The sequence below is a fragment of the Nelumbo lutea genome, chromosome 4, assembly GCF_056320005.1.
Source record: "Nelumbo lutea isolate HS-2025 chromosome 4, American lotus-T2T, whole genome shotgun sequence".
Taxonomy (NCBI): Eukaryota; Viridiplantae; Streptophyta; class Magnoliopsida; order Proteales; family Nelumbonaceae; genus Nelumbo; species Nelumbo lutea.
In genome coordinates, this window is record NC_142687.1 from 10,737,150 (window position 1) to 10,764,416 (window position 27,267).

At 41.2% G+C, this 27,267-nt stretch overlaps 3 protein-coding genes across 9 annotated transcripts; all 3 read left to right on the forward strand.

The window, feature by feature from the left end:
* Positions 1-202: 202 nt before the first annotated feature.
* Positions 203-11,948, forward strand: LOC148853882 (iron-sulfur cluster assembly protein 1-like). The gene is made up of 3 exons (XM_088982383.1): positions 203-718; positions 1,176-1,230; positions 11,598-11,948. Exons 1-3 carry the CDS (start codon positions 424-426, stop codon positions 11,758-11,760), a joined length of 513 nt encoding a protein of 170 aa, XP_088838509.1. The 5' UTR covers positions 203-423; the 3' UTR covers positions 11,761-11,948.
* Positions 11,949-14,008: 2,060 nt separating this feature from the next.
* LOC148853883 (galactinol synthase 1-like) lies at positions 14,009-17,628 on the forward strand. 2 transcript variants are annotated; one of them, XM_088982385.1, is made up of 5 exons: positions 14,998-15,547; positions 15,643-15,963; positions 16,071-16,205; positions 16,415-16,666; positions 17,338-17,628. In XM_088982385.1, exons 1-4 carry the CDS (start codon positions 15,209-15,211, stop codon positions 16,634-16,636), a joined length of 1,017 nt encoding a protein of 338 aa, XP_088838511.1. In that variant the 5' UTR covers positions 14,998-15,208; the 3' UTR covers positions 16,637-16,666; positions 17,338-17,628. The 2 variants fall into 2 exon arrangements, with proteins under 2 accessions (XP_088838510.1, XP_088838511.1); XM_088982384.1 differs by lacking the exon at positions 17,338-17,628 and having other exon boundaries at positions 14,009-15,547; positions 16,415-16,766.
* Positions 17,629-21,135: 3,507 nt separating this feature from the next.
* Positions 21,136-24,992, forward strand: LOC148853884 (MYB-like transcription factor EOBII). Of its 6 annotated transcripts, none has more exons than XM_088982388.1 (5): positions 21,136-21,274; positions 21,372-21,499; positions 22,970-23,109; positions 23,206-23,335; positions 24,543-24,992. In XM_088982388.1, the coding sequence occupies exons 2-5, from the start codon at positions 21,471-21,473 to the stop codon at positions 24,844-24,846; spliced, it is 603 nt and encodes a 200-aa protein (XP_088838514.1). In that variant the 5' UTR covers positions 21,136-21,274; positions 21,372-21,470; the 3' UTR covers positions 24,847-24,992. The 6 variants fall into 6 exon arrangements, with proteins under 6 accessions (XP_088838514.1, XP_088838515.1, XP_088838512.1 ...); XM_088982389.1 differs by having other exon boundaries at positions 21,152-21,274; positions 21,452-21,499; positions 22,960-23,109; XM_088982386.1 differs by having other exon boundaries at positions 21,152-21,274; positions 21,452-21,499.
* Positions 24,993-27,267: the final 2,275 nt, after the last annotated feature.

Consider the following 27,267-nt stretch of genomic DNA (forward strand, 5'->3'; position numbering starts at 1 on the left):
GGGGTATTTCTCTGATATTTTGAATATTTATGGGTCTGCATTCATTCTGAAATCTAAAATAGACCTATCCGTACTTTTCCGTAGAATTAGTGCGGTGTACTGATTCTATGCGGGAGAACTACCAGTACCAATGGTTGTTATTTACACCACGGTGGTCCCACCGAGCACATTCCATATAAGCCGTAATATGACACTTTTGATCAGACTCAAACAGTCATTTCATCATTGTAAATTTGGCTCCTCCTATTCCTCTAATATGGGACATTTGTCACTCACTCTACTATTTAATCGAACTTCATCTTCATCCTTATCCGGGGCCACCTCCTAATTATCGTTTCACATCCTCTCCCCCTTTTTGAAAGAATCATCATCATCAGCCATACCACCACCCTCCTTGGCAGTGGTAAGGTGGTAATAGAGAAAATGCTGAGGGCTGGTTGCAAGAGATTCGCAGGGTTGGCTAATTTTAAGAACCAGACCCAGACTCTGTCTCTGCTTCGTTTCTACCATGAGAGAGTCGTTGATCACTACAATAACCCTCGTAACGTCGGATCCTTCGATAAGAACGACCCAACCGTCGGGACCGGCCTTGTCGGTGCCCCCGCTTGCGGTGATGTCATGAAGCTCCAGATTAAGGTCGATGAGGAAACCGGCAAGATCGTCGATGCTTGCTTTAAGACCTTCGGATGCGGCTCCGCCATCGCCTCTTCTTCTGTGGGTTGGTACTCCGTATTCTTAATGCACTCTTGCTTTTGCTCCTCTCTGCTTTTCCCAGGAATGTTTAGGAATTCGGTTGCTTGCCCTTCTAGATTTTCTATTCCCCCTTTCCCTGGATTATATTTATTCCCTGATTTCTAACTTTCCCGTCACTCTTCAATTGGTTAACAAAATAAATATGAGTTCCGGAATCATCACTCTTTCTATTGGTTAATAAAATTGATTAAATAAAATTAAAAAAATGAGTTCCGGAATCATCACGGGGAGCAAATTTGACTTGTGGATATATTGAACATCGTCTATTGCACCTTGCAGGTGTGAATTAAAAAGCTTGTATGCCTTAATTTTTTTTTTCTTCTTTTAATTATATCATGGATTTAAGGATTTATGGATTGTTGTGCAAAGTGTGTGCTGCTAATGTGAATGATAGTGATCTTCTGTTAAATTCTTACTTTCAGCTACTGAATGGGTAAAGGGGAAGCAGATGGAGGAAGTCTTATCCATAAAAAATACGTAAGCTCTCCTTTTATCTCTCTGTCATTTCCTTTTGTTTGCTCCTTTCATTTCGGTCTATATTATTTGTTCTATTGTTATGCTATATTTCATCGTTATCATGCGAGAGTAGGTGTTGACTATCCATGATTTGGTTTTAGTTTGGATCCTGTAGGTAAAGTTGGGGAGTTTTGAACAACCTCTCAGAGGGTTGTTCTGTATCTTTTTTGTAAACAGGTCAGTGAATAGGGTGTCTCACACCCTGGCTCAGTGCGATTTCTGGGACAGTGGGTCTTTTTGTTTTTACTGCCCAGAGTGGCTTTCTGGTTTGGCAATATCTCATCTGATTAGTTCTGGCTGAGTTGGTGTTTTGTGACTCTGTTTTGTGTTTCTGCTTTGTCATGAACACTTTGTAGCTCTCTTTATCTGGTTTAATGAATTATTTCCCTTTGATTGAAAAAAAAAAAATCAGATTAGTTGGTTCTGCGTGATGGTACTTGGTAAGAGTTACAAATTTTGGGTTGCACTTGATATTTGTTTGACGTTAGGTTATATTTGGCTGCAGTATTATTCACTCTCTTTTGTCGAGTGGATAGTAAAGTTGCGAAAAGGAATTGTTGCCGTGGGAATACTGATAAAGAAATTATCATCGTGGAACAGAAAAATAATTAGAAAACCATTTCATTTACTGTAATGACTACTGGTAGAAAGTTTCAGTGAGTGTGACTGTTGACAATCAACCAGGAGGTGGGGGTCAGAAATCATAGGCTTAAGGTTCCTATTTTCGATAACATGAAGATTAAAGCCCTTAATTAGGGTTTTAGGCTTAAGTCTAATGAGAGAATTGTTACTTCCAGGCACTTGTAAGAATATATAGAGCTCATTCTTGGAATTAGTTGTATTTGACATATGCAATATATTAGTGCAGGGAGTTTATATATAGTACTAGTTTGACCTCTTAGTTTGATTAATATTAGTACTAGCATGTAGGTTATGAGTGGGTTGGTAGGTTTATAACTTGTTTAGTTGGTATCTTTGAATTCTTAAGAGTCTGTAATAGGTAGTTTTCTGGATACCAAAAAGTAACTACTAGTGTGAGAACTTTAGGAGAGAATGGTGCTTGTAGTTGGATTTCTTTAAAATGGCAATCAGTCCAATGGATCATGTGTTTGTTTCTTGACCTGATGCATATATATTGTATGTTATAATCAACTGAGAAGATAAAGGGTGGGTTTGGTTTACTCGGTAACTTAAGGCCTTCTATTGTTTGCTTGGTTTCTGCATAAACCCTTTTTTTTTTCTTCTACTTGTATTCTCTTATTTTCAAGATTAATGGTGATGTAGCGCGATCTAGCTGCTCCCTGCTGGAGGTGATCTGGCTTCCAGATGGACGGCGGATTGAACCTAGGATATTAGAGAACCCGGGGATGCTAACCCGGCGAGGTCGCTCCGATGCTTAAGTCAATAGGCTAGTAGCGAGCTAAAATTTCTTTTGAAAGTAGAGAGCTTGATAGCAGGAAAATCACGCATACCTTGCACCCCTGGGGGTGGAGCCTTTATATAATGGACTCCTCGCGGGTTTCGCGGAGCGGTTCCGGGATCCTCGCCACGATGAGATTCGTTTCCGCATAAGTTGGGAGATAGTGCTGCCAACTGACAGGGTTTATCGAGTCCGCCCGAATCGGTTGGGGGAGATAATGCTGGCTGTTATGCGGCATGATCCCGTGAAGTCCGGGAACCGTCAGAGGGATTTTCGGGATCCTCACAGTGGCACGTCGGTATCCCCGAGCTGACGCCTTTAAGTCCTGAACTGGACTGAGTGTCGAAGTGCCTTGGCATCGAGGTGTTCTTGTTGCGATTTGGTACCGAGGCAATCTCATTTCGAGGTGACCTTGTCTCGAGGTCACTTTAGCTCGGGGTAGATACGTACTTGAGATTGTTCTGCTGCGGGCTGGTCATGCTGAGCTGTCATCTATTAGTCAGGCCATGTCCACGTGTCCCCCTGGTACGAGGTCGGGCCAAATCACCCTTCATCAATTGCCCCCACTCCCCGAGCTAGGGGTCCTGACCTGGTGCAGGGAGTTCATGATGTGACAAGTGGATTTTACTTGAGGTCCAGGCCATTTTGTCGGATGAATCGTTGGTCGGACCAATTCGGCTACTTGGCTCAACCCAGGATAACTCGGTCGCGTTTGGTTTACGTGCGGACGTCACACGATCTACAAACTTTGCGGACGTAAAAAAATGCGCTAAACCGATTTCAACCTCAGGGGTCGCGCAACCGGTTTTCTTAGGAGCCGTCGGATCGCTTTGATCTCGACTGTTGATTCTCCGGTACAATGGCTATAAATAGGAGGACCCGAGAATCATTTTCTTCGCCGTAAGTTCATTAGCCTTCGGTCTGAGGTCGCGTTCAAGCTCCTTAGCTCGGGTCTTCCAGTTCGGTGTTTTTTCGATTCGGTCTTTCTCATTGGTGAGTCTTCCCTAGCTCTCCTCTTCAATTCAGTTTGTCTTTTTCATGTCTAGTTTCAGTTTTGATAGTCTTCTAGATGAGGCCGAGGTGGGTGCCTCGACCCAGGTTGATAGTCATACCGAAGCTACTTTGGGTTTGGAAATGGTCCGTTGCCCTCCTGAGGTGCAGCCACTCCGGGAGGCATGAGAAGCCTCAGGCAATCCGGCATCCACCTCGCATCGAGGAAGCAGTAGGGGCCTTCCCAGTTCGGTCCGAGCTTACTGGCACCGGGCTCAGGTACCATGACTTTCCTGAGGACCAGGTCGCCGTCATGGAAGTGCCGTTTTTTGACCCGGGCGTTATAGTACCGAGCTACCCTTTGCTGGTAGGCTGTAGTCCGAATGTATGCTAGGTCCCATACTTCTTCCACCAGGTCGAGGTTGGTACGAAACTCGTCGTCGTTTGCTTCTTTGTTGTATGCCTCCAGGCGTAGTGTAGGTACCTCGATCTCGGTTGGGATCACCGCTTTCGTGCCATAGGTGAGGTTGAAGGGGGTTTCACCCGTGGCGGTCTTAACGGTGGTTCGGTAAGCCCATAATACACTGGACAACTTGTCTACCCATAGTCCCTTAGCTCGGGCTAAGCTAGCCTTTAGTCCACGGAGTATGGCTCTGTTCGTGACTTCAGCCTGCTCGTTTGCCCGAGGGTGTGCCATCGAAGTGAAGTTCTGTTGTATCCCCATAATACACTGAACTACTTTCCGTTGTCGGAGATAAGCACCCGAGGTAGCCCGAAGCGGCATACTATATTCCTCCAAAAGAAATTTTGTATACTGCGAGTTGTGATTGTTGCTAGGGGTTCCGCCTCAACCCACTTCGTGAAGTAATCCACTGCTACTACCAGGAATCTCCTCTGTCCTGTCGTTGGCGGGAATGGGCCAAGAATGTCGATTTCCCACTGTGCGAAGGGCCACAGACTGGTGAGATACTTGAGGTCGACAGCAGGTCGGTGGTGGATGTTGGTATGCCTTTGACATTTATCGCACTTCTTGACAAGCTCGAGTGCGTCTGCCTTCATTGTGGGCCAATAGTACCCCTACCGCAACGCTTTCTAGGCGAGAGCCCTACCCCCCCAAGATTTCGCCACACATGCCTTCATGAGTGTTGTGAAGAACGAGCTCAGCCTCTAAGGGTCGCAAGTAGCGTAGGTAGGGGAGTGTGAAGGATCTCCAGTACAACCATCCGTCTATCATGACGTACTTGGCTGCCTGGCGCTCTACCCTTCTGGCTGCATTGCGATCTGCAGGGAGGGTCCCGTGAAGCAGGTAGCTCGCGAGTGGGTCAATTCAACTCGGCTCTGCTTGTTTAACAGGAGTGACCTCATCTGCCCCCTCGAGAATGTTGGGCCGAGGTAGGTTCTCTATATACACGGTCCTCATGGTGTTGCTGTATGTGCTGGCTAACCGGGACAAAGCATCGGCTTTAGCGTTCTCAGACCTTGGAATCTGCTTGATGAAATAGGACTGGAAGCTGTGTAGAACTTCCCTGACCTTGGCTAGATTAGCAGCCATGGTGGGGTCGTGAGCTTCATAATCGCCAGTGACCTGGTTGACCACGAGTTGGGAATCACTGTAGATGATGAGGTGCTTAGCTTTTACTTCATTCACTAGAGTGAGCCCGACTAACAGTGCTTCGTACTCTGCTTCGTTATTAGACGCAACGAACTCGAACCGAGGTGCGTACTCCAGCTTCACCCTGCTTGGACCGTACATAATAATGTTTGCCCCGCTTCCTTGTTGATTGGATGAGCCGTTTACGTGGAGGATCTAGGGCTCATCGTTCCAGGTCAGCCTTGCTCTAACTGGGACTGGTGCCGCACTGGTTGAAGCTTCCTCTCTGTGCTCAAGCTCGATCAATTCGGGGATTGTGGTGCTGAAGGTACATTCTGCAACAAGATCAGCCAAGGCTTGGGCCTTAATTGCCGTCCGATGCTCGTACCGGATGTCGTACTCGCTGAGTTCGATGGCCCACTTCGTCAGTCTGCCAGATACCTTGGGCTTGAGCAGGATTTGCCTTAGAGGTTTGTTGGTGAGGATGACGACGGTGTGGGCTTGGAAGTATGGACGAATCTTCCGAGCTGCTATGACCAGCGCGTACGCCAGTTTCTCAATCTCCGGGTACCTTGTTTCGGCATCCTGCAAAACTTTGCTGACATAGTAGATAAGTCGTTGGACCTGATCTACTTCCTTTATCAGTATCGAGTTGATTACCTCATCACTCGCGGAGATGTACAACTTTAAAACATCTCCCTGCTCGGGTCGGGTCAGATTGGGATGCTAGCTAGGTATTTTTTCAGCTTGTCGAAGGCGAGTTGACATTCTTCGGTCCACTCAAAGTCTTTACTTTTCTTAATTGCCTTGGAAAAAGGCAGGCAACGATCTGCTAACTTGGACATGATGCAGCTCAGAGCGGCTATACGACCGTTCAGCCTCTGAACCCCCTTCAACTTGCGAGGTGGCCTCATATCTAGGATGGCCTTTATTTTCTCAGGGTTGGCTTCGATGCCACGTCGGTTGACTATGTAGCCCAGGAATTTGCTCGAGGTGACACCGAAGACACACTTGTTAGGATTTAGTTTCATCTTATACTTGCACAAAATTTAAAAAACACATCGTAAATCATTTATTAAAAATTTTGAAAACTGAGTCTTAACGACCATATCATCTACATAGCATTCAACCTTGTTGCCGATCAACGGCTCAAAGATTTTGTTTACAAGTCTTTGGAAGGTTGCCCCAGCATTTTTTAGCCCAAAGGGCATGACCTTATAACAATACAGTCCCAGCTCGGTTATGAATGTTGTTTTTTCTTCGTCGGCAGGGTCCATCTTGATCTGGTTGTATTCTGAGTATGTGTCCAGAAAACTCAACAACTCGTGCCCTGAGATCGCGTCCGCTAGACAGTCGATCTTAGGGAGTGGGAAACAATCATTCGGGCAAGATCGATTCAAGTCGGTATAATCGACGCACATGCGCCATTTACCATTGGCCTTTTTTACCAGAACTGAGTTAGCTTCCTAGCTCGGGTAATGGACCTCCCTAATGAAATCGGCTGCAAGGAGCTTCTCGACCTCCTCGTCGACTATCCTCCAACACTCTGGGGCGAGGTTGCGTTTTTTGTCTAACTGCCCTGATTTAAGGATCAGTGTTCAACTTGTGAGTTATAATTCTTGGATCCATTCCGGGCATATCTGCCGCGGACCATGCAAATACATCTAAATTTTTAAGTAAAAAACTTACCAGCTGAGAATGGAGTGGTTCCTCGATCGATGCGCCGATCTGGAGGGTTCTGGCTGGATCTTCTTTTGAGACCGGGATGTGGATCGTCTCTTCTGTTGGCGTAGCTCACTCCTTGGGATACTCTACAGGTTGATCAAGCTCGATATCAGCCGCTAACTTGGCTTTCCCCTTGAGAGCGGCGACGTAGCATTTGCGAGACTCGAGCTGGTCGCCTCGCACTACCCCTACTCCATAGTCCGTAGGGAACTTCATGGCCAGGTAGTAGGTGGAAACCACTGCGCAAAGTGTGTGGGAAATGGGCCAACCTACTATGGTGTAGCACGGGGAGGGAGTCGTGGCCACTAGGAATTTATGCTTGAACCTTGCAATGTTGGGCCACGTGCCGACCTCCACCAAGGGTGTATCTGTCGGCTTGAGATCGCCTTCTTGGAGCTGGAGCTTATCGAAGGCGTCCTTGAATAAGATGTTAGCTGAACTGCCTGAATCTACCTGTATGCGCTTTACTTCAAAATCATTCAGTCTCATCTTTATTACCAGGGCATCGTCATGGGGGTATTGAGCCCCGCGCGCATCATCCTCTGTAAAAAATATAGGGTCTTCGAGCCTAGGTCGCCTCGGTGGATTCTGCTCCTCACGTTCCAGTTTGTGAACCGAGGCTTTCCCTGTTGCTGAGGTGCAGCCCGCGATGATGGACCAGCCAGTACTCATGTTGATTACTCCACGGATCGGTCTTTCTTCTGGCAACTGTCTCTATGGCTGCTCACTCTACCTACTGCTGGACTCGGGTGCATTTCTTCTTTGCTCCCCCTGCCGATCTGTCTGGTTTTTATTCTCCTTTTGTACAAAATTTTTTAAATACCCGCGACGGATGAGCTCTTCGATCTTGTCACGGAGATTTCTACAGTTTTCGACTCCCCTTCTCTCTGGACTATGCTGAGGAGACTTTCTTGTAACCTCGGGCACTTATTGCTGGTGTTGAAGTGCGAGGCGAACATCTACACGAACTACACCCAACTTTTGGTCGTCCCTGGCGCGAGGTTCCTGTACCACGTGCGAGCTACTCCTTTGAATGTCATAGAGAAAGCAACGCACATGCAGGACTCGTCAGCCCCAGCTAGATGCATTTGGGACTGGAACGAGTCTACATGATCATTTGGGTCGAACGACCCATCGTACTTATCTACCGGAGGCACTTTGAAGTCCTTTGGCATCGGGGTCGCCAGGAGCCCGGAGGACAAAGGAGATGACCCGGAGAGGAGGGGAGCAGTCTTTGTGGCTTCCGAGCTTGCCTCCTCTTTACCTTTAGACTGCTCAGGCTGACTAGGTCAAGCGAGCTGGCTTGGAACTACAGTTCGACATGCCTTAGGACGTCGCCTTTGCTGCTTCTTGACTGGCTCTGCATTGGTGCTGTTGACCTTAGTGTGGTCGGGTAAAGTCCTAGCACGGAGTGGTTCGGACTGCTGACGCTGGCTGTTGTGAACGGAAGGGCCTCGCCTGGAGTCCATAGCCAGAACCCCGAACCGGTTCCCTGCAAGCGAACCTTCATGATGCGAGGGCCGAGGTGAAGTAGCTCTGGCGGGCTGAGTGTCTCCCGACCTGTTCACGTTCTGCGATGCGGGAGGAGTAACTTGCCTGTCCCTCCTGTCGCAGGACGAGACTGGCTCCCAAGGGGATGCTGAATCTAGGAAGTCTCTCCCCGGCGAGGAGGGCGAGTGTTCTGACGATGGGACTTTTGATTCTGCTACATTGCCGGATGCCGAGGTGGAACCGGCTGTTGATTCTGCTGCAGCGGTGGGAACTGCTGCTGGTAAATATGGTGTAAGACTTGTTGCTGGTAGTGCTGAAATTGTTGGACCTGTTGCATTTGGGCTTGAATAGCCCGCACGCAGTGTACCAGGTCGTCAAGCTGATGCTGTCCGACTCCAGGGTGAACCACAGATGGTTCAACAAAAGTTGCACCCACTACAAGAGGGAGTGGGGCATTCACTGGCATAGTTGCTTGAGGCATGGTCAGCGTTGGGACCCCAGCCGCAGAGAGCGGTATGGTGAACTGACCAATGCACACGGTTGGGATCTGAGGTTGCCCCCCTGAGACATTCATCTCATTATTTTGTTCGGCTTTGCTGGAGGATGCCATAGATTTTGGGTTAGTGATTCTTGGTGGAAAGAGGCTTATCGTAGCACTTCCCACAAACGGCGCCAATTGATGTAGCGCGATCTAGCTACTCCATGTTGGAGGTGATTTGGCTTCCAGATGAGCGGCGGATTGAACGTGCAAGGATATCAGAGAACCCGAGGATGCTAACCTGGCAAGGTCGCTCCGATGCTTAAGTTAGTAGGTTAGTAGTGAGCTAAAATTGCTTTTGAAAGTAGAGAGCTTGAGAGCAGGAAAATCACGAATGCCTTGCACCCCTGGGGGGTGGAGCCTTTATATAATGGAGTCCTCGCGGGTTTCGCGGAGCGGTTCTGGGATCCTCGTCACGATGAGATCCGTTTCCGCGTAAGTTGGGAGATAGTGCTGCCAACTGATAGGGTTTATCGAGTCCGCCCGAATCGGTCGGGGGAGATAACGCTGGCTGTTATGCGGCGTGATCCCGTGAAGTTCGGGAACCGTCAGAGGGATTTTCGGGATCTTCATAGTGGCACGTCGGTATCTCCGAGCTGATGCCTTTAAGTCCCGAACTGGACTGAGTGTCAAAGTGCCTTGGCATCAAGGTGTTCTTGTTGCGATCTGGTACCGAGGCGATCTCATTTCAAGGTGACCTTGTCTCGAGGTCACTTCTGTTGCGGGCTGGTCATGCTGAGCTGTCATCTATTAGTCAGGCCGTGTCCACGTGTCCCCCTGTTACAAGGTCGGGCCAAATCACCCTTCATCAAATGGCTTCTTGACTTTGGATTCAATTAGTGTCTAATGATGCTATCAAATTGTTTGTATACATCATTGGGGACTTCTAATAAACATTGTTTCACTTGCTCCCTATTTCTTGCAAGGTGGTGTTTGGTGTGAAAAACCATACCTTTGCACAGATGATGTTGCCATCATAATATGTTTTCATTCTTGGTTTCTACCATGACAATACTCCCATGTAAACACTAGCCATTCTCCACCCAAATATATAAGACAAACGAGAAAAACGAATTGGGGGGGGGGAGGGATTAGACAAAAAGCTCATATAAAATGGAGCACCTAAAGAAAGTAGCATATTTAGGCAAATCACCTTTTTGTACTCAACACATTATTAGGTCCTGGCAAAATATTGCAAGATCCTCCATGGCTGGGACTGGAGTAAGAGTAGAGTGTTCAGTGACTGGACTCATCAAGCTGAATTTTGATAGTTGTAGTTTAATCCTGGAAATTTAAGAATTGATGGAATATTTAAAGTTTGTATGGTTCATTCTTGCCATTTACTCAGACCTATTGGACATGGTAATTCTACAAGGGCTGAATTATTAGCACTTAACAGTTCTACATGGTAATTCCTCAGAATATGGTCTCACATTCCTAAATAAGTATCACTCTTTCTTTCTATCTGATGTATGACATTAAAACCTCCTGAGGATATTTGTTAGTGTCACCATGGTAGTAATGAGTCTATCAGTCTATCTGGTTCTCTCTTTCAAACATTGTTAGTGTCACCATGATATAAAAGCTGAAGAAGAGCACATATCCGTGGTCAATCCAACACAGTTGGATGTGTGGGTGCAATGGTCTAAACATGTGATACTTGCCTAATGAAATTAAAATTAAACAGAAATTGGGAGAGTCTGCATTGAGGGAGATAGTCCTCCTAAGATTTGCCTCTTCAGGGGGGGTGAATATCCTCTAGAGCAACTGCTCATAAATCAAACTTCATTCCCCCTAAATTGTCCATTACAAGGAAATAGAGTTGAAAACTTAACCAATTAAAATTGCCAACCTAAAAGGCTAAAACTTAACATTACCTACTAACTCATTAATTTATAACCACTCAACAACTAAATAGAATATAGAAATTAAAGAACATCATCATGGTCCATTGCCAACTAAGCTGTAACAAAATAAACAAAGTGTGGTTCGATGTTAGGTTGGTTTGTGTTTTAACCTGGAAATTGGAATTTCAATACTTGGACAACCATTTGAACTGCTTGGAATCTGTCTGATATGGGGCAGAAATAGTCTCTCTAGGAATGCAGGGCCGAGTTAATCTGGTCTGGTCCAGGTTACAAAGTTGGTTCTAGTTGTAACTGGTAACGTGAATTTTTGTGGAGTCCTAGTGATTGAGTTCTATTCATAGTTATTTCGGTGCCTACAACAGGTTCAACATCCTTTCTTTGTTACTTGGGAAAATTACCATCTGAGTTGTCTTTGCCATCTGCAGATTGTTCAAAGTACATGCAGCACAGTGTACAACTACAAGGACTAATCTAGTGTTGGGCCTCTTACTGTTGTGAACTACTTCCACAGGAAGTCATACACTCTGTATTCATGTTATTATTGGTCTTTTGATCATATTCAATTAGTATGGCCGGATAGCCATATTTTGTTGTCAGTTATTTTTGACTGGAAAGATGTTTTAGTTTACCTGTAGTGCAATCTGCTCGGAATAATTCTATATCCCACAGTGTTTCTGATGCAAGCACTTTTCAATGATAATGCAGGGAGATTGCAAAACATCTTTCACTTCCCCCTGTGAAGCTCCATTGCAGCATGCTTGCAGAGGATGCAATCAAGGCAGCTGTGAAAGACTATGAAGCAAAGCGTGCCAAGTTGGGGGAAAATGGTGATGAGGCTGCACCAGTTGACAAGGCTGCTGGTGCTTAATGAACAAGTACGTGTATAATTGACATGTCTAAAATTATGATAATGAATAACTTGGACCTTCTGGCTTGTGTAGCATGGTCCGTCGTTTTCCATATATTTTGTACAGTAACTTGTTTTCATGGGATAGAAGATTAAGAACTCAACAATAGTTGGGTGTTAAAAAAGGAACATGGATTTTGTTCTGCTAATTGTTGTTAATTACTTACTCCCCGACTGCTAATTTGTTAAGACTTGTGACTTTCTCCCTGGACAACCTACTTGTCCCATGATCCAGATTAGCTGTCATAGATCCCCTGTGCATACAATTACAGGGCTATGTAAGAAATAGATAAAATGACGAATTATTATTGTATGTTCCTGCTCTTCTCTAACTCGGGATTAAAATCGGTCCAAACTGGTTCTTTGTTGGTACATGGTTACCTAAAAACAGGAGGTTCTTTGATGGTAAATACTCGTATTACCAACTTAAATGGTAACTCATCGGGTGGGAGGGTGAAGGTGGGTCCTTACTCCTGCTCAACTGCAACAGAAATAAAGCAAGGAGCAAACAAGGGGGAGTTTGTTGCTAGCTATCCCTTTGGATCAAAAGCCTCTGTAGGATGGCTGATTTGTATTGTTTAGCTTTGCTTGATTAATGAATTTTTTTCTTACCCCCCCCTGTACTGGAACATCTTCCCATGATAAATACTGGAGATGTTCATAATGCACGGTGATATGTGCATGTGAGGCGTCCTCTGGGGCACCAACGTGATCTCGATTAGGCGTTCTTTGAATCACACCCACGGCAGCCGGCAGGATAGTCCAGTTGAGTTGGGGGATTTGACTTGAGCGAGTTTAGGGTTGGGCTACTTTTCAGCCACAATTAAAAGCTAAAACCAAACTAAAACGGAATCGATATCATCCTATCAAATTATCAATCTTGATTGGTTCTATATCCAGCCCAGCCAAATGGGAGTCCGGATCACCTGCCAACAAAACACATTCCAACTCTCTATTAACATGATCTCAATTGGATCATCTCGTTCATGGAAGATCCTATAAACACTTTTATGTTTGGGATCCAATCTCATATGAGATGTGTGGCGTTGGGCCAAGTTGGTAGAGGGTTGGAATGTATTTTGCTGGCAAAAGATCTCAAATCCCCAAATGGGCCCTGATTTTGATGCTGCACGTCGTCTACCAGAAGTTAGTAGTCCACTCCTTTTCTTCTTTAATTACCTTGTTCAAAACTCAAAAGTAATAAGAAATCTACTGAGTGTGGTTTGTGGTGGATGATCCATCCTAGTTCCTACATGTCTCTGAGTCTGGACTGTTCCAGATTCCTAGCAGGCCATAGACAAATCCCCTACCTGTCGTAGCTGTAGCCTGTAGGCGCCACTGCACCAGATATTTCATACTTTTTTTGGAGTGTTACGTTCCTTCAACAAAACCAAACCCAGAAATTACATAAAAGTTATAAACCCACCACTCACTACCCAGAATTGTGATCTCATGACTCTGCATTCAGCAACACGACACGCTTACTTGGTTTTGGTGGTATTGTCTGATATTTGGTGTGGAGAGGGATGGGTATTTTGTTATCTGTACCAATTTCAGCCTCTCATGTTTGCACGTGGCTTCTTTCAACTTCTAGTTATTGCCACTATTTTTTCTCCCATCTCGAAACCCTTACAATTAGTTTCTCTATCAGAGGAGTACCATAAACACCATTGGACCCATTATCTGTGGCTTAGCATGCGCTAAAAACTCGACAAACTCGGATGAGTTCACTCGCGACTCAACTAGGTTGTGGTTATACCCCGATACAACCAGCTATTGTTCTGGATAGTGCACATATTTTCATTCTTGCTTCACAAGTAATTCATTTAATATTAATTCAATGATGCTAAGGACACAATATATAACGTATCTAATTACTTAAGCCACATACATCATTAATTAATGGTGTCGTAAGAGTAGGGTTTTGACTGGTTCCAAGATGATTATGTCATCGGAGAAACATAGTCTATAACCGATGATGCGTTGTCTCAACTTCCTCAACCGTGAGATATGCATGTTGAAAGTATTCAATTCATTAAAAGATTGTTAGAGTAAGCTTTGAAACATTGTTCAGTCAGTTAATCATCCTATATCCTCAAATATGTGAGATTTTGATTTGAATTTTCAATTGTTTGACTAATCCAATCCAACTCAACTAACTCTCTTAAAAAAAAGTAATGACAAAAACCAGACATGATCAACAACAGGCCTGAATGTTGAGACGCTTGTCTAACAGAGCAAACCGAGTTGCACCCAAATAATGAAACCAGGTAGATAGAAATGGATAATAATTAATGACGCTTGTCTACTACGAATTCTGCATATATTGCTCACAGCTGAACCGATGCTATATATCTTGTTGAGCGGGGAGGTAAGATTCTCCGCAGGTGGATTGTATTTTCTTGTATGCATTTCGTCGAACAGGTGTTTTAGTCCCTTTCTGGGGAGAGTATATTCGAACATTCTCTCTCCCTGGCTGCACTACTCTTCTGTTTCGCAAATGAGACAGCACTGCAGCAGTCTTTGATGAGTTTGCACGCGTCCGCTGCCGTATTCCTTGGGAAAGCAAATCCATTCGCCACCGCCAGTATAGATTACTACGATCGAGCAATAGCATCGCCATCGATCACCCCATCAGCCATCCCTGAAGAATCTCTACTTACTTTCGTAAACGTCATCGTCGCATTAGTAGCAGCAGAAGCGCCAGCCTCTCACCCGTCGCCTCCAGTGAAATTATACTCTATTCCTCCTATTACCTACACTTTAATGTATGTCCGTCAATTTGGGCAGATCAACCGCTTAAACCCTCTCGCTCTACTTCACTTGCCACGTGGTAAATCTGCCACAGGTTACACCTCTTCCTGTTAAATCTGTCCAGTTGGCAATTCAGGGCTTATCCGCCACGTGTCTTGTGTTGTGTACCACCACTAAAACGATTGGTAGTGGTAGGGTTAGCATTCCTCTTAGAATCTATTGAATGGGTTGAAGGTTGAAGCCACGGCCCAGGATTTGCATAATGTTACTTCCAGTCGATGCTACGTTGCTTCTTAACATTTTCCTCGAGAGAAAACGACGACCTCATCAAATCTTGTCCATTTATTCAGATGATAAGGCTAGATCGACGGTCGGCTGCACCACATTCCCATTCGTTCCACGTCCATTCAATAATAACATTAGAAAAATCGTAAAAGCCCAAGTGGCATAAATTTAGTCCTCATTTGAGGCTTATTTAGGGGAGCCATTGTAGAGCTCAGGAACAAAAGGCGAGTAGGTTGGCGTCCTCAGCGTTGCTGGCTTACTTTCGCAACACTCCTCACCTCACCTCAGTCTCAGGAGTCAGGACATTGTCAGCAGCTTTCCAAGTCGTCTTCTCCTCCAACTCCAACCCTTAATCGCAGAACTTGAAAGCATGGCCCCAGGAGTCCCGGTGGATGCATTCACAGGCACCGGCGGCAAGGTCGCGACTCCCAACAGGGGATACTCCAAGAGGGCCTACGTGACGTTCCTCGCCGGTAAAGGTGATTACGTGAAGGGAGGTGTTGGATTAGCCAAGGGTCTGCGCAAGGTCAAGAGTGCGTACCCTCTGGTGGTGGCCATCTTGCCCGATGTCCCCGAAGAACACCGTGAGATCTTGACGTCTCAAGGTTGCATCGTCCGAGAAATCGAGCCCATCTACCCTCCTGAGAACCAAATCCAGTTTGCCATGGCTTACTATGTCATCAACTACTCCAAGCTACGTATCTGGGATGTAAGTGAATGGTTTTGTTTACTTGTTCTTTCTTTTATTTATATATGTTAAGCCAGTTATGAAGTAGTGGGGGACGGTTGATTGTGTGATTGCAGTTTGAAGAGTACAGCAAGATGGTTTACCTGGATGCAGATATTCAGGTGTTCGACAATATAGATCACCTCTTCGATGGACCAGACGGATACTTGTACGCTGTGATGGACTGTTTTTGCGAGAAGACATGGGGTCACTCACCACAGTACTCCATTGGCTACTGCCAACAGTGCCCCGACAAGGTGACATGGCCGGCTGAGATGGGCTCACCACCTCCCTTGTACTTCAACGCTGGGATGTTCGTCTTCGAGCCTTCCCATTTAACCTATGAAAATCTTCTTCAGACTCTGCAGATTACACCGCCGACACCTTTCGCCGAGCAAGTGAGTTAATTAATTAGTCAGTTAGGACGTTGGTTCATATATAGGACTGCTTTGATCGGCCTGTGTGATTAAGGTTTTCATGCATGTTAATTTCCATGAATTGATAGGATTTCTTGAACATGTTCTTCCAAAACATGTACAAGCCCATCCCTCTGGTCTACAACTTGGTCCTGGCCATGCTCTGGCGCCACCCCGAGAACGTTGAGCTCGACAAAGTCAAGGTGGTCCACTACTGTGCAGCGGTTAGTATATATATATATATATATATATAATGTTCTTCCTGCAAATATGCCTCACAAGACTCACAACACTTGATTCTCGACCGATCTCAATTAAGTTAATCGGTTGATCGATGATGAACTGATTCGGTTAATCCATCCAAAATACTGACTGTTTTAATATGATTGATTAAAATTCTTCTCCCTTAATTCTCCCTGTTCCTGTTAAATAGGGATCCAAGCCATGGAGGTATACCGGCAAAGAAGCCAACATGGACAGAGAGGACATTAAGATGTTGGTGGCCAAATGGTGGGATATATACAACGACGAGTCACTGGACTTCAAGGTGGAGGACTCCGTTCCGGAGGAAGAGACCTTCTCAAGGCAGTCGTCGATCATGGCAGCCATGCCCGAGCCCGAGATGGCCTACATCCCCGCACCCTCTGCGGCTTGAACAAGTTGATGTCGTGCTCAGAGAAACGCTGTAATCCCTCTATCGGCTATTATGTTTTATGTAGGCTCTTTGTTGTTACAACTTAGAATTCACAAATCAATATATAAATAATATCAAGTCGATTGATTGACGATGGTCTTCGATCGTTGGCTTTTTGTTAGCATTTGCTATGTCAAAACAGCGTATACACTAACTGCAAAGTACCTTGGTGGTAATTAAAATTTTGCGTGGCGTCAAAAAATAAATTAAAATTAATTGCAGTGTCGTCGTCGTTGTTTGGCCCCACTTAAGATCATTGTCTCTCCTAGAACAGAGCCACCTGACCTGACCTGGCTAATCAAAACCGTTTGATCCATCGCGTACCTCCGGAGTCCGGACAGTTGAAACATGAAAATGCAATCAGAACCAGATAAAGAGGGCGGATCATTGGTCGAGAGAGAATCGTCCATGCGGTGACAGTGCCAACCACCCTGCGTTTGTGCTCTAAATTCTAAGGGGTGTATATTGATTGGTGTTGCATTTTAATATTTTTATCGAAAACGTTTCGTGTTGATCAATATAAAATTATAAATTGCCGTTTCTATTTTAATTGAGGGTTAATACAAATTTGTATTGAGTTCATCAATTAATATAAATTTCTGATTTATGGTTTTTCTTTTAATTTTCGCAATTAAAATGACACATATATGATGTAATGACAGGTCATGTAGGAATAGGATTCATCCTCGGATGCCCCAGCGGAAGCACAAAGCACAAGTACTCTTGCCAAAGGAGAGTGCTGTTGGGCCATCGATAGTTATGACTCATAGATCAGAGCTCTAATTCAAGGTTTAAAAGCAGCTACAAAGAGTAATATATCTAAGTTGAAAATATACAGTCTTGGAGGGATATTTAAAATTTTAAGAATTTTATATCTTTCTTTTTCTTTTTTTTTTGTTTTTGGTCTTTTCTCTATCTACTCTTACATGTTGGTGAAGATCTTTCTTGTCCCACATAGCGGTCATGACCATCGATATAGGTTAAATTTAGATGGCGTTTACAATTTTACTAGCATTCAATTCTATTTAGTCACGACGATCAATGAGATTTGGATTTTCCACCAGCAATAACATATTTTTTTGTAGTGTTGGAATGGTACCCAAAGAGCTTTAACATATACTATAGATTACAAGGGAAGAAGTTAAAATATAACACTTAATTTTTGTTATGAATGAAAGAGTTCATTTGGTTTGTCGTTGGAATTGGAATGGTCTACTCCTATAGTCTATTTTGTTCAGACAGGAATCAAAATGAGAATTAGAATCAGCTAGAATGAGATTTCACTTCCAAGGGAGAGGAAGGGAATGGCCATTCCCACAAATGGGGGAAAGTCATTCTATCAGAAATAAGAATTGGGTCTTGATTCTGCCCAACCAAACTGTGGGAATTGAAATGGCCCATACTGATTCCTCCCATTGCAAACCCTTATTCCTGCAAATCATATGGGACCTAAAATATGTCAATATTTTTAGCAATGTGCTTGAGGGAGAAAAATTGTGTTTTTACAAAACAAACCTTTCCTATATTTTTTTCCACAACAAAGTATTTATTTTAGAATCCACAAGGAAAAGCAATTCTCTCAAATTTTATCTGGAAATATGATTTTTTTTGGCAATGTACTAGGGCAGTTAGAGTCGGTGGCTATTGAATGATGACCCAATAGCAGTGATAAATTCAGTGGAGAATGGAAACTGATGCACTCTTACTGGGTGTTTGGTTCTGCTTACCTTTATTTAATAAACGTTTATTGGCGGTGGTACATAGACGCCATCTCAGCATTTTCTCTCTCTTGCTCTTATGCATGCATCGAAAATATAAAATGTGAACTTTTGGTTTATATGCATACCAGCCGTTTCTAGAAATTATTTTTTGAAGCTTCCACAAACGGCCAAGTGCTTATTCACTGTTACACTGAAATAACACCTAGTGGTACCTATTTGTCATAAATAATTGCAATTATTATATTTTTCGATTTTACCAACAAATAAAATATAAGCATTTATTTAATGAACATAAATGGAACCAAACACATAGTTAGTCTCTTACTGTATCTAAGAGTGGTAATGCTTCCACATGATTTTTTGTTGCACAGTATGACAATAAGATTTATATTCTGGAATTGGGAAAGTAATTAAATGTGGCCGGCCTTATCTCTACTGACTCGTTAGTTTCATATATATTATCTATGAGACTTTGAAAGAGGGGACCCTCTTTCCTATGAACAGTGGGCTTGGAGGGAGGACCAACTTAGGTGGAGCTGTAGCTTGGTCCTGACTCCTGACGTAGAAATAAATCACTTGGTCTTCGTTTGTTTTGTAGTGCACTGGTGGTTAAATGGGATGAGTGTTAATTCTGGGTTTTTAAGATCTGATTTTGTTGTTTGTTTTAATCAATGTTTTAAAAATCAACTGGGAGGCTAACTTGCTTTTGCCTCTGGGTTATGGGTCAACGGAATAGGTCAGATTGTGTCATGCCATCAAATCTTTTGTGTAAATATGTATAAATATATATTTTATTATTAAAAATGTATAATTTTTAAGATATAATATATGTATATATAAATATTATTTTATATTTAGTTTATACTTTTTATTTGTAATAAATGTTAAAAATTAAAATTTGAAACCTAGAAAAGGGTTTAATTAATGGCGAAAATAACAGGGCAAAGTGCCTGAAACACAATGATCTTGAAAATTTACCCCAAATATATATAAAAAAAACAGATCACCCAATCGATAAGTAGGTGTAATTCATGCATTTGAGGTAGGTATACAAAATCAACATTTCTAACAACTAGGCAACCTGAAAGATATTTTCAAAAGTAAAACAGAATTTACACCTAGCATATTTGCACGTCCATGCATTTACACCGATGCAATGCAAACAAACTGAGCCATGAAGTTTGCATCATCATTTATGTTTAGTATCATTACTGTTAATGTTTAGGGTTAATCAATGGACATATAATTAGTATTTGAGGTTATTTATAATTGAAATAGTCACATCATAAAAATGCATGTGTGAGAGGCTTTTTCTAGAATCATCAAATTGGTGTTCCTTGCTCCAAAATGACTGTAGAAACAACAATTATACCAAACAACTTTAATCAATTAAGGCCGATGACGGGTTCATGGAAAAAAAAAGTTAAAAAGAACATACTTTGATTGGAAAAAAAGTTTGCATCATTAGTAGACATTTTCAGTAGGTATACATTTAATGTATGTTGCTAGACTTTGGATTTCAATTAGGCAAACCAAAATATTCAATTATTATTAAAGCATCTGGAGGGACCCATTTAAAGTACATTCAGGAACTATGTTATCATTAGGTTGCAAATTGGGCTACGAATTTTGTTAAATTTTCAATGGACCAAAACCCTAACCGGAGCCCAATTGAATTGAAATTCTTCTAGTCTTCTAGATACTTACTTAAGCTGTGTTTGGTGTTGCACTGATGCAAAGCTATGATAGAACAAATGATATGGATGCAAATTCTGATTTATTTTTGTTTTAAAATTTATCTTATTTTGTTTGATTGCAGTATAAATGAAGTAAAAAAAAAATGAAATAAAAGCCTAAACAAAATTAAAATAGAATTTACATTATTTTTCATTTGCACTCTCAATCTCCCATACATTTGTATAGTGCAAATAAGATCGCAATTCAACCAAACGCAGCCTTAGCTGCTACCGAACTGTCGAACTGTACATCCAAAATCAGTAAATGCATGCATCAACCGCTTCTTTTTCTTTTTCTCATTATCTCCTGTAATTTTCTTTCCTTTTTCGTGTTCCTCTATATATGGTTTTTGATGATGCGGCAAAGGTTTTTTGTTTTAAGAAATAAAATCATCATTTCGTAGCAATACCCCCTTATCATCTATTAGTGCTATAACCTTTAGCTTAGAGTAGTCTGTACTTTTTCTTTTGGCCAGAACTTTGGTCTTTTTGTCAGTTGTTTTTTTAGTTCAAATCAGTTCCCCATAAGATTGTCCCCACAATGTTCCACAGCACATCCTTGCTATGCATTGAAAACATCTCCCCGTGATAAATGATGTTATCAAATCACCACCCTTGGATTATGACTTTTATCATGAATTTCGTTATTGAGGTTAGGCTTTAATTTCGTCTCATGGTTTTGAAAGTCGGACCAGATGGTTAAACTGGTTGACTCGGGAATCAGTTTGGTAAAAAACCATTGATTTGATTAATAATCCGTTGATTCGAATGGTTAAACCATCGAACCGGACAATGATTTTTGGCCATTTATTATTTTAAATATTTTTTATTTTTTATTTTTTTTAATCAGAATGAACCATTCATTCAAACCGTACAATTAGACCATTTGACCCAAAACCGGTTGCCTGACCGGTTTGGTGTCCGGTCCGGTTTCTAAAACTTGCTTTGTCTAAACTTGATTAAACCCAAATGTTGAGTCACACCCATTTTAGAGCCTGTCTATAAAACCCACATATGCCTTCTTTTCATAGCATCCTCTCTCTCTCTCTCTCTCTCCTCCCCTTTATCTATCTATCTCTATTCTTGTATTCTACAGAGAAATGGATAAGAAGGTGTATGGAACTCGCTAGCACGATCGGCAGGTAATCTATTAACAACAACATCGACGCCCACACACACACATAAATTCATTTAATCGCTGCATGCCCACCACCAAGTTGTGTTATTGCTTTTTATAAGTCTGAAACGCACCGGAAAAAGCTGCTGTCTCCGGTGGCTTAACTACCTGAGGCCTGATGTTCGAAGGGGTAATATTACAGCCGAAGAACACTCTTGATCATGGAACTGCACGCAAGGTGGGGAAGCAGGTGAGCTTCTACGTAGTAAAATTACGTGAACACATAAGTACTCTTTTTTTTTTTCGCAATTTCATCGTCGTTTTTTCCCTTGTTGCTTTTATGCATGGATATTTGGTTTTTTTTCCATTTTTTTTTTAATTTTGCACTACAAACCCACCACTGAAATATTTGTTTAGGCTCTGTCTGGAAAGAATACAAACATATGCACAGTGCAATCGTGCAAAACCGTGTTTACTCTTTCCAAACTGAGCCTTAGGTAAAGACCCATCACTGGTTGGTTTACTTCACTGTTAATCTTAGTCCCCTTTTATATCGAAAGAGAGCAGGTCTTTCTTAAGTTGTTTATGGGTCAGATGAATAAATTATCATATATATATATATATATATATATATATATATATATATACATACATATATTATGCATTTATTTATTTATCTCAAATTCTTATTGATAATTATTGTAAGTGGAAGTGTTTGGATCTTTCTGTTTACTAAATATAGTAACGAAGTACAGGATAGGCTCAGTCTGGAAAGAATAAATTCAGGTCTTTATTCGTATAATTTCATTTTTCTTAAGTTGTTTATGGGTCAGATGAATAAATTATCATATATATATACATACATATATTATGCATTTATTTATTTATCTCAAATTCTTATTGATAATTATTGTAAGTGGAAGTGTTTGGATCTTTCTGTTTACTAAATATAGTAACGAAGTACAGGATAGGCTCAATTAGATTCTGGAAGCAGTGTAGCAGGAACACTTTAATTTCCAGTTTCTAGATGCAGCCATGGCCCATGTGGTGAGAAGGAGCCATGGAGGTAGCATCTGATAAAGGCTCACTTTTTAAAGAAAAAAAACGCCAGTTCAAATCGTCACATGTTTATTTTCCCGGTTTAAAAGCTTACCACAGTGGAGGTAGACATGAAACAGATGGTGGCTACTGGATAGCCATTCTTGAGAGTCAAGACAATAGGATGGGGATATGCACGGATATATAATTCAATGGTTTTAATTTATCGATGAGAGGATGAGGTTAGGCTTTAACTTTGTCTCATGGTTTTGAAAATCGGACCAGATGGTTGAACCGGTTGACTCGGGAATCAGTTTGGTCAAAAATCATTAATTTAATTAATAATTTATTGATTTGAATGGTCAAACCATCAACCTGGATAATAACTTTTGGCCATTTATTATTTAAATCAGAATCAGCCAATTATTCGAACTGTACAATTGGAACGTTTGACCCAAAACCGGTTGCCTGACCGGTTCTGTGTCCGGTCCGGTTTCTAAAACTTGCTTTGTCTAAACTTGATTAAACCCAAATGTTGAGTCACACCCATTTTAGAGCTTGTCTATAAAACCCACGTATGCCTTCTTTTTCATAGCATCGTCTCTCTCTCTCTCTCTCTCGCTCTCTCTCTCTCTCTCTCTCTTCCCCTTTATCTATCTATATCTATTCCAGTATTCTACAGAGAAATGGATAAGAAGGCTAACAGCTCCCAAGAAGCAGAAGTGAGAAAAGGGCCATGGACCATGGAGGAAGACTTGATTCTGATCAATTACATCGCTAACCACGGCGAAGGTGTATGGAACTCGCTAGCGCGATCGGCAGGTAATCTGTTTCCAACAACATCGACGCCCACACACACACATAAATTAATTTAATCGCTGCATGCCCACCACCAAGTTGTGTTATTGCTTTTTATAGGTCTGAAACGCACCGGAAAAAGCTGCCGTCTCCGGTGGCTTAACTACCTGAGGCCTGATGTTCGAAGGGGTAATATTACAGCCGAAGAACAGCTCTTGATCATGGAACTGCACACCAGGTGGGGAAACAGGTGAGCTTCTACGTAGTAAAATTACGTGAACACATAAGTACTTTTTTTTTTTTAATTTTGTACTACAAACCCACCACCGATATTTTTGTTTAGGCTCAGTCTGGAAAGAATACAAACATATGCACAGTGCAATTGTGCAAAACCGTGTTTACTCTTTCCGACCTGAGCCTTACGTAAAAGACCCATCACTGGTTGGTTTACTTTACTGTTAAGCTTAGCCCTGTTTTATATCGAAAGAAAGCATATGAATTCAGGTCTTTGTTCGTATAAATTCGTTTTTCTCAAATTGTTTATGGGTCAGATAAATAAATACATTATGCATTTAGTTATTTATTTATCTCAAAATTTTATTGATAATTATCGTAAGTGGAAATGTTTGAGTCTTTCTGTTTACTAAATATAGTAATGAAGTACAGGGTAGGCTGAATTAGATTCTTGACGGAGTGTAGCAGGAACACTTTAATTTCCAGTTTCTAGATGCAACCGTGGCCATGTGGTGAGAAGGAGCCATGGAAGTAACATCTAATAAGGCTCACTTTTTAAAGTAAAAAAACGCCAGTTCAAATCGTCACATGTTTATTTTCCCGGTTTAAAAGCTTACCACGGTGGAGGTAGACATGAAACAGATGGTGGCTACTGGATAGCCATTCTCGAGAGTCAAGACAATAGAATGGGGATATCCATGGATATATAATCTAGGGTTTTAATTTATCGATGAGAGAATGACCCTATTTACGTACCATGAACCCTATTACGTCCCTTTCATACCACGTGCTGTATTTCTTTTTGGTTCCATGCGCGGACAGCGATCCCATTCCAACAGCATCCATCTGTGTAGATCCCAGTCTTATAGTGGGTCGTCTAGTTTTATGGTGAAACGTGGGTCCAGTTTTATTCTCTAACAAAGTCATGATATGCACATTAGCTCCCTTCTAACTTATAATGGAATTCAGCTATAAACTCTGGATTGGTTCAAATTTACAAAAAAGAGCCCATCTCATATTGCTGCTGAAACAAGTTTCTTCTATCAATTTGCTATCTCAACTTTTGTTGGATGTGTCTCTGGTTGCCCATTAGCATTGGAGTAGAATCAGGATGGCTCGTTGTATGCTACGCCAAGTTAATTTGAACAAATAAGTCCATATATGATATATGTATCCTCGTTAATTTATATACTTTGTAATCCTCTTACATTTTTGTCATGCAGGTGGTCAAAAATTGCAAAGCATCTTCCGGGCAGAACTGATAATGAAATAAAGAACTATTGGAGGACGAGAATTCAAAAGCACATTAAGCATGCGGAGAGCTCACCCAGCCTGCAGAACTCTGAGCTGAACCCAGATCCAAGCTCAAGTCACATGTGTGGTAGCACAAATGGATCAGTTGAATCATATTCTCCAACAAATATAGGAAACCCCGAACCTCTTTCCGCTCCATTTCCTGCTGAATGCAACGACAACTTCTGGATCATGGACGATCTCTGGGCTATGCAGTTACCCGATAGCGATTAAACGTATAAACTTCTATAATATGATCTCTGTTCATATCTATATTCTCTCAGCACTTCCTTTATATATGTTGGTTACTAGTCGTATATGGGTTGTAATACTATAATTAAGACAATATTTGGATAATCAAATCATAAAAATTCCTGGTCCATCCCACTCTGTTTCTCAGTTAACATGAAAGAAGAAAATCAAAGAACATATATAAAATGAAAGCCTCCGAAAGGAATTAAAGGGACGAAAGACCAAAATTGGTTGCCACCCATAGACTAATGCTAATTTCTTATTTCGTTTTCATAGTATAATGCATGAGTGTGATTATGAGCTTTAGGCTCAGTTTGGAAGGAGTACAAATACAAATATATATAGTACCAATCTAATATAATCTCTGTTCATATCTATCTATATATTAAAGTAATGAAATCAGGTCAAAGTCTCCAAGTGACATGTGGCCTACTTACATTCAGAAGCGTGTCATTTCAAAGGTTTAAACAAAATGGATACATGTCAAAATCTGAATAGTGGTAGTTTAAGAATAGAGCCCACTAGATATATGTCAAATTCTGATTAGTGGTAGTTCAAAAAAAGAGCCCACTAACATGAAGAATGGAGCCCACCACCATGTAGAGTTGTGAGAAGTGGGAAGTTCCCATTTTCAATGATTTCCTAGAAAAAAGGAAGTTGTGCTATTAATTATTGTTAACTACTGAACTAATTTATTAAGTCCAGCTACTAATTACTGATAATAATTACTTTTAACTACATTTAATGAATTAATTACAACCATTAATTATGGTTAACTACTTCTAATTAATTAATTCTGGCTATTAATTACTATAAATAATTACTCACGGATAGGGTGGCAAATTTCCCCGTCCCCCGACGGGTACCCAGGCTCCCCAACCCGGCCCCGATTAATCTATATATGTAATTATATATAATATAATATATAATCCTATATATTATTTATAATATTTTATATAATATTTATATTATATTATTATTCATTTTTTATTAAAACATAAAAAACACTCGAAGTGTCCAGTCTTCAAGACTTCAACAGAGAGATTGACAGCGAAGAGAGAACTCTAAACCCAGAAGGGCCAAAACCAGTCTTCTTCCGTCATCTTCATCGTCGACTTGCTAATTGCTATCGCTATCGCCACTTGCCTGTTGAACATCAGACATCATCGGAACTCTATCGTCATCGACCACCAGTCTACCACTTGATGAGGAGGAAGTGGAGGGGAAGTAGGAGAGAAGATCTGAATGGGTTTTTCGGAAAATAATCTCAACAGATCTGAATGGATTTCTCGACAGATAATCTGAAGATCTAAATGGTAGTGCTTTGGGTTTTTGTTGATTCTTTGTTTTTTTTCCTATCTTCCTATTTTTCCAGTGGAGGAGTTGGTGGCTATTCGTATTTTAGAGCTCTATGGTGGTTATTCGTATCTTTTGGAGCTCTGCGATGGCTATTCGTACCTTTTGGAGTCTGTTGATTCTTTGCATTTGCTCTAGCTATTCTAGGGCTAAGAGTTTAGATTTTGCAGTGACCCTCGGGGATTCGAGTCCCCGATGGAGAATTCATCCCCATCGGGGTCGGGGATGGAGGGGGATTTTTTCCCCCGATGGGGATCGGGGACGGGGATGGGGGTCGGGGTCGGGGATGGGGAATGTAATCCCCGTCCCAAACCCGCTCCGTTACCATTCCTATTCACTGATAATAATTAATTATTGGAAATAATTTCTTATAATAATTACTGCTATTAATTATTTGCTTATAATAATTAATTAGTGATAATATTGCTCATTATTAATTCAAAAAAATAATTTCTTATAATAACTACTGCTAATACTTAATTACTGATAATTTATTAATGACAATATTGCTCATTATTAATTCGAAATGGTAATTAATAAATATTTTCATAATGGTAATAAATAATTCGGAAATAATCATTTTATATTTATATTAACTCATATTAATTATTTTGGAAATAAAGATTTAATGGTTTATTATTTATATTATAATTATTATCAGAAATTATAATTCATACATTTATATGAAATAATTAACTATATTATTATAAGTAGTTATAATTAATAATAAATAATTTCATAATGGTAATTAATAATTCAGAAATAATCATTTTATATTTATATTAACTCATATTAATTATTTTGAAAATAAATATTTATTGATAATTATTTATATAACAATTGTTATCAGAAATTATAATTCATACATTTATATTAAATAATTAATTATATTATTATAAGTAATTATAATTAATATAATTATATTAATAAATATAATTATATTATTATCATCAATAATTATAATTAATTATTACTAATACTAATGGTGATAATTATTACATCAGAATGTTAATTGATTAACGATAATTAATAAGTATTTTAATAATG

Excerpts from the sequence above, each read along its gene's own strand:
- LOC148853883 (XM_088982384.1), top strand. The coding sequence starts at position 15,209 with ATGGCCCCAGGAGTCCCGGTGGATGCATTCACAGGCACCGGCGGCAAG. Across the intron at positions 15,548-15,642 it reads CCAAGCTACGTATCTGGGAT|TTTGAAGAGTACAGCAAGAT; the intron begins GTAAGTGAATGG and ends GTGTGATTGCAG. Across the intron at positions 15,964-16,070 it reads CGACACCTTTCGCCGAGCAA|GATTTCTTGAACATGTTCTT; the intron begins GTGAGTTAATTA and ends ATGAATTGATAG.
- LOC148853884 (XM_088982386.1), top strand. The coding sequence starts at position 21,249 with ATGGAACTCGCTAGCACGATCGGCAG. Across the intron at positions 21,275-21,451 it reads CTCGCTAGCACGATCGGCAG|CCGAAGAACACTCTTGATCA; the intron begins GTAATCTATTAA and ends GTAATATTACAG. Across the intron at positions 21,500-22,969 it reads CACGCAAGGTGGGGAAGCAG|AGAAATGGATAAGAAGGCTA; the intron begins GTGAGCTTCTAC and ends AGTATTCTACAG.
- LOC148853882 (XM_088982383.1), top strand. The coding sequence starts at position 424 with ATGCTGAGGGCTGGTTGCAAGAGATTCGCAGGGTTGGCTAATTTTAAG. Across the intron at positions 719-1,175 it reads CATCGCCTCTTCTTCTGTGG|CTACTGAATGGGTAAAGGGG; the intron begins GTTGGTACTCCG and ends TCTTACTTTCAG. Across the intron at positions 1,231-11,597 it reads GTCTTATCCATAAAAAATAC|GGAGATTGCAAAACATCTTT; the intron begins GTAAGCTCTCCT and ends ATGATAATGCAG.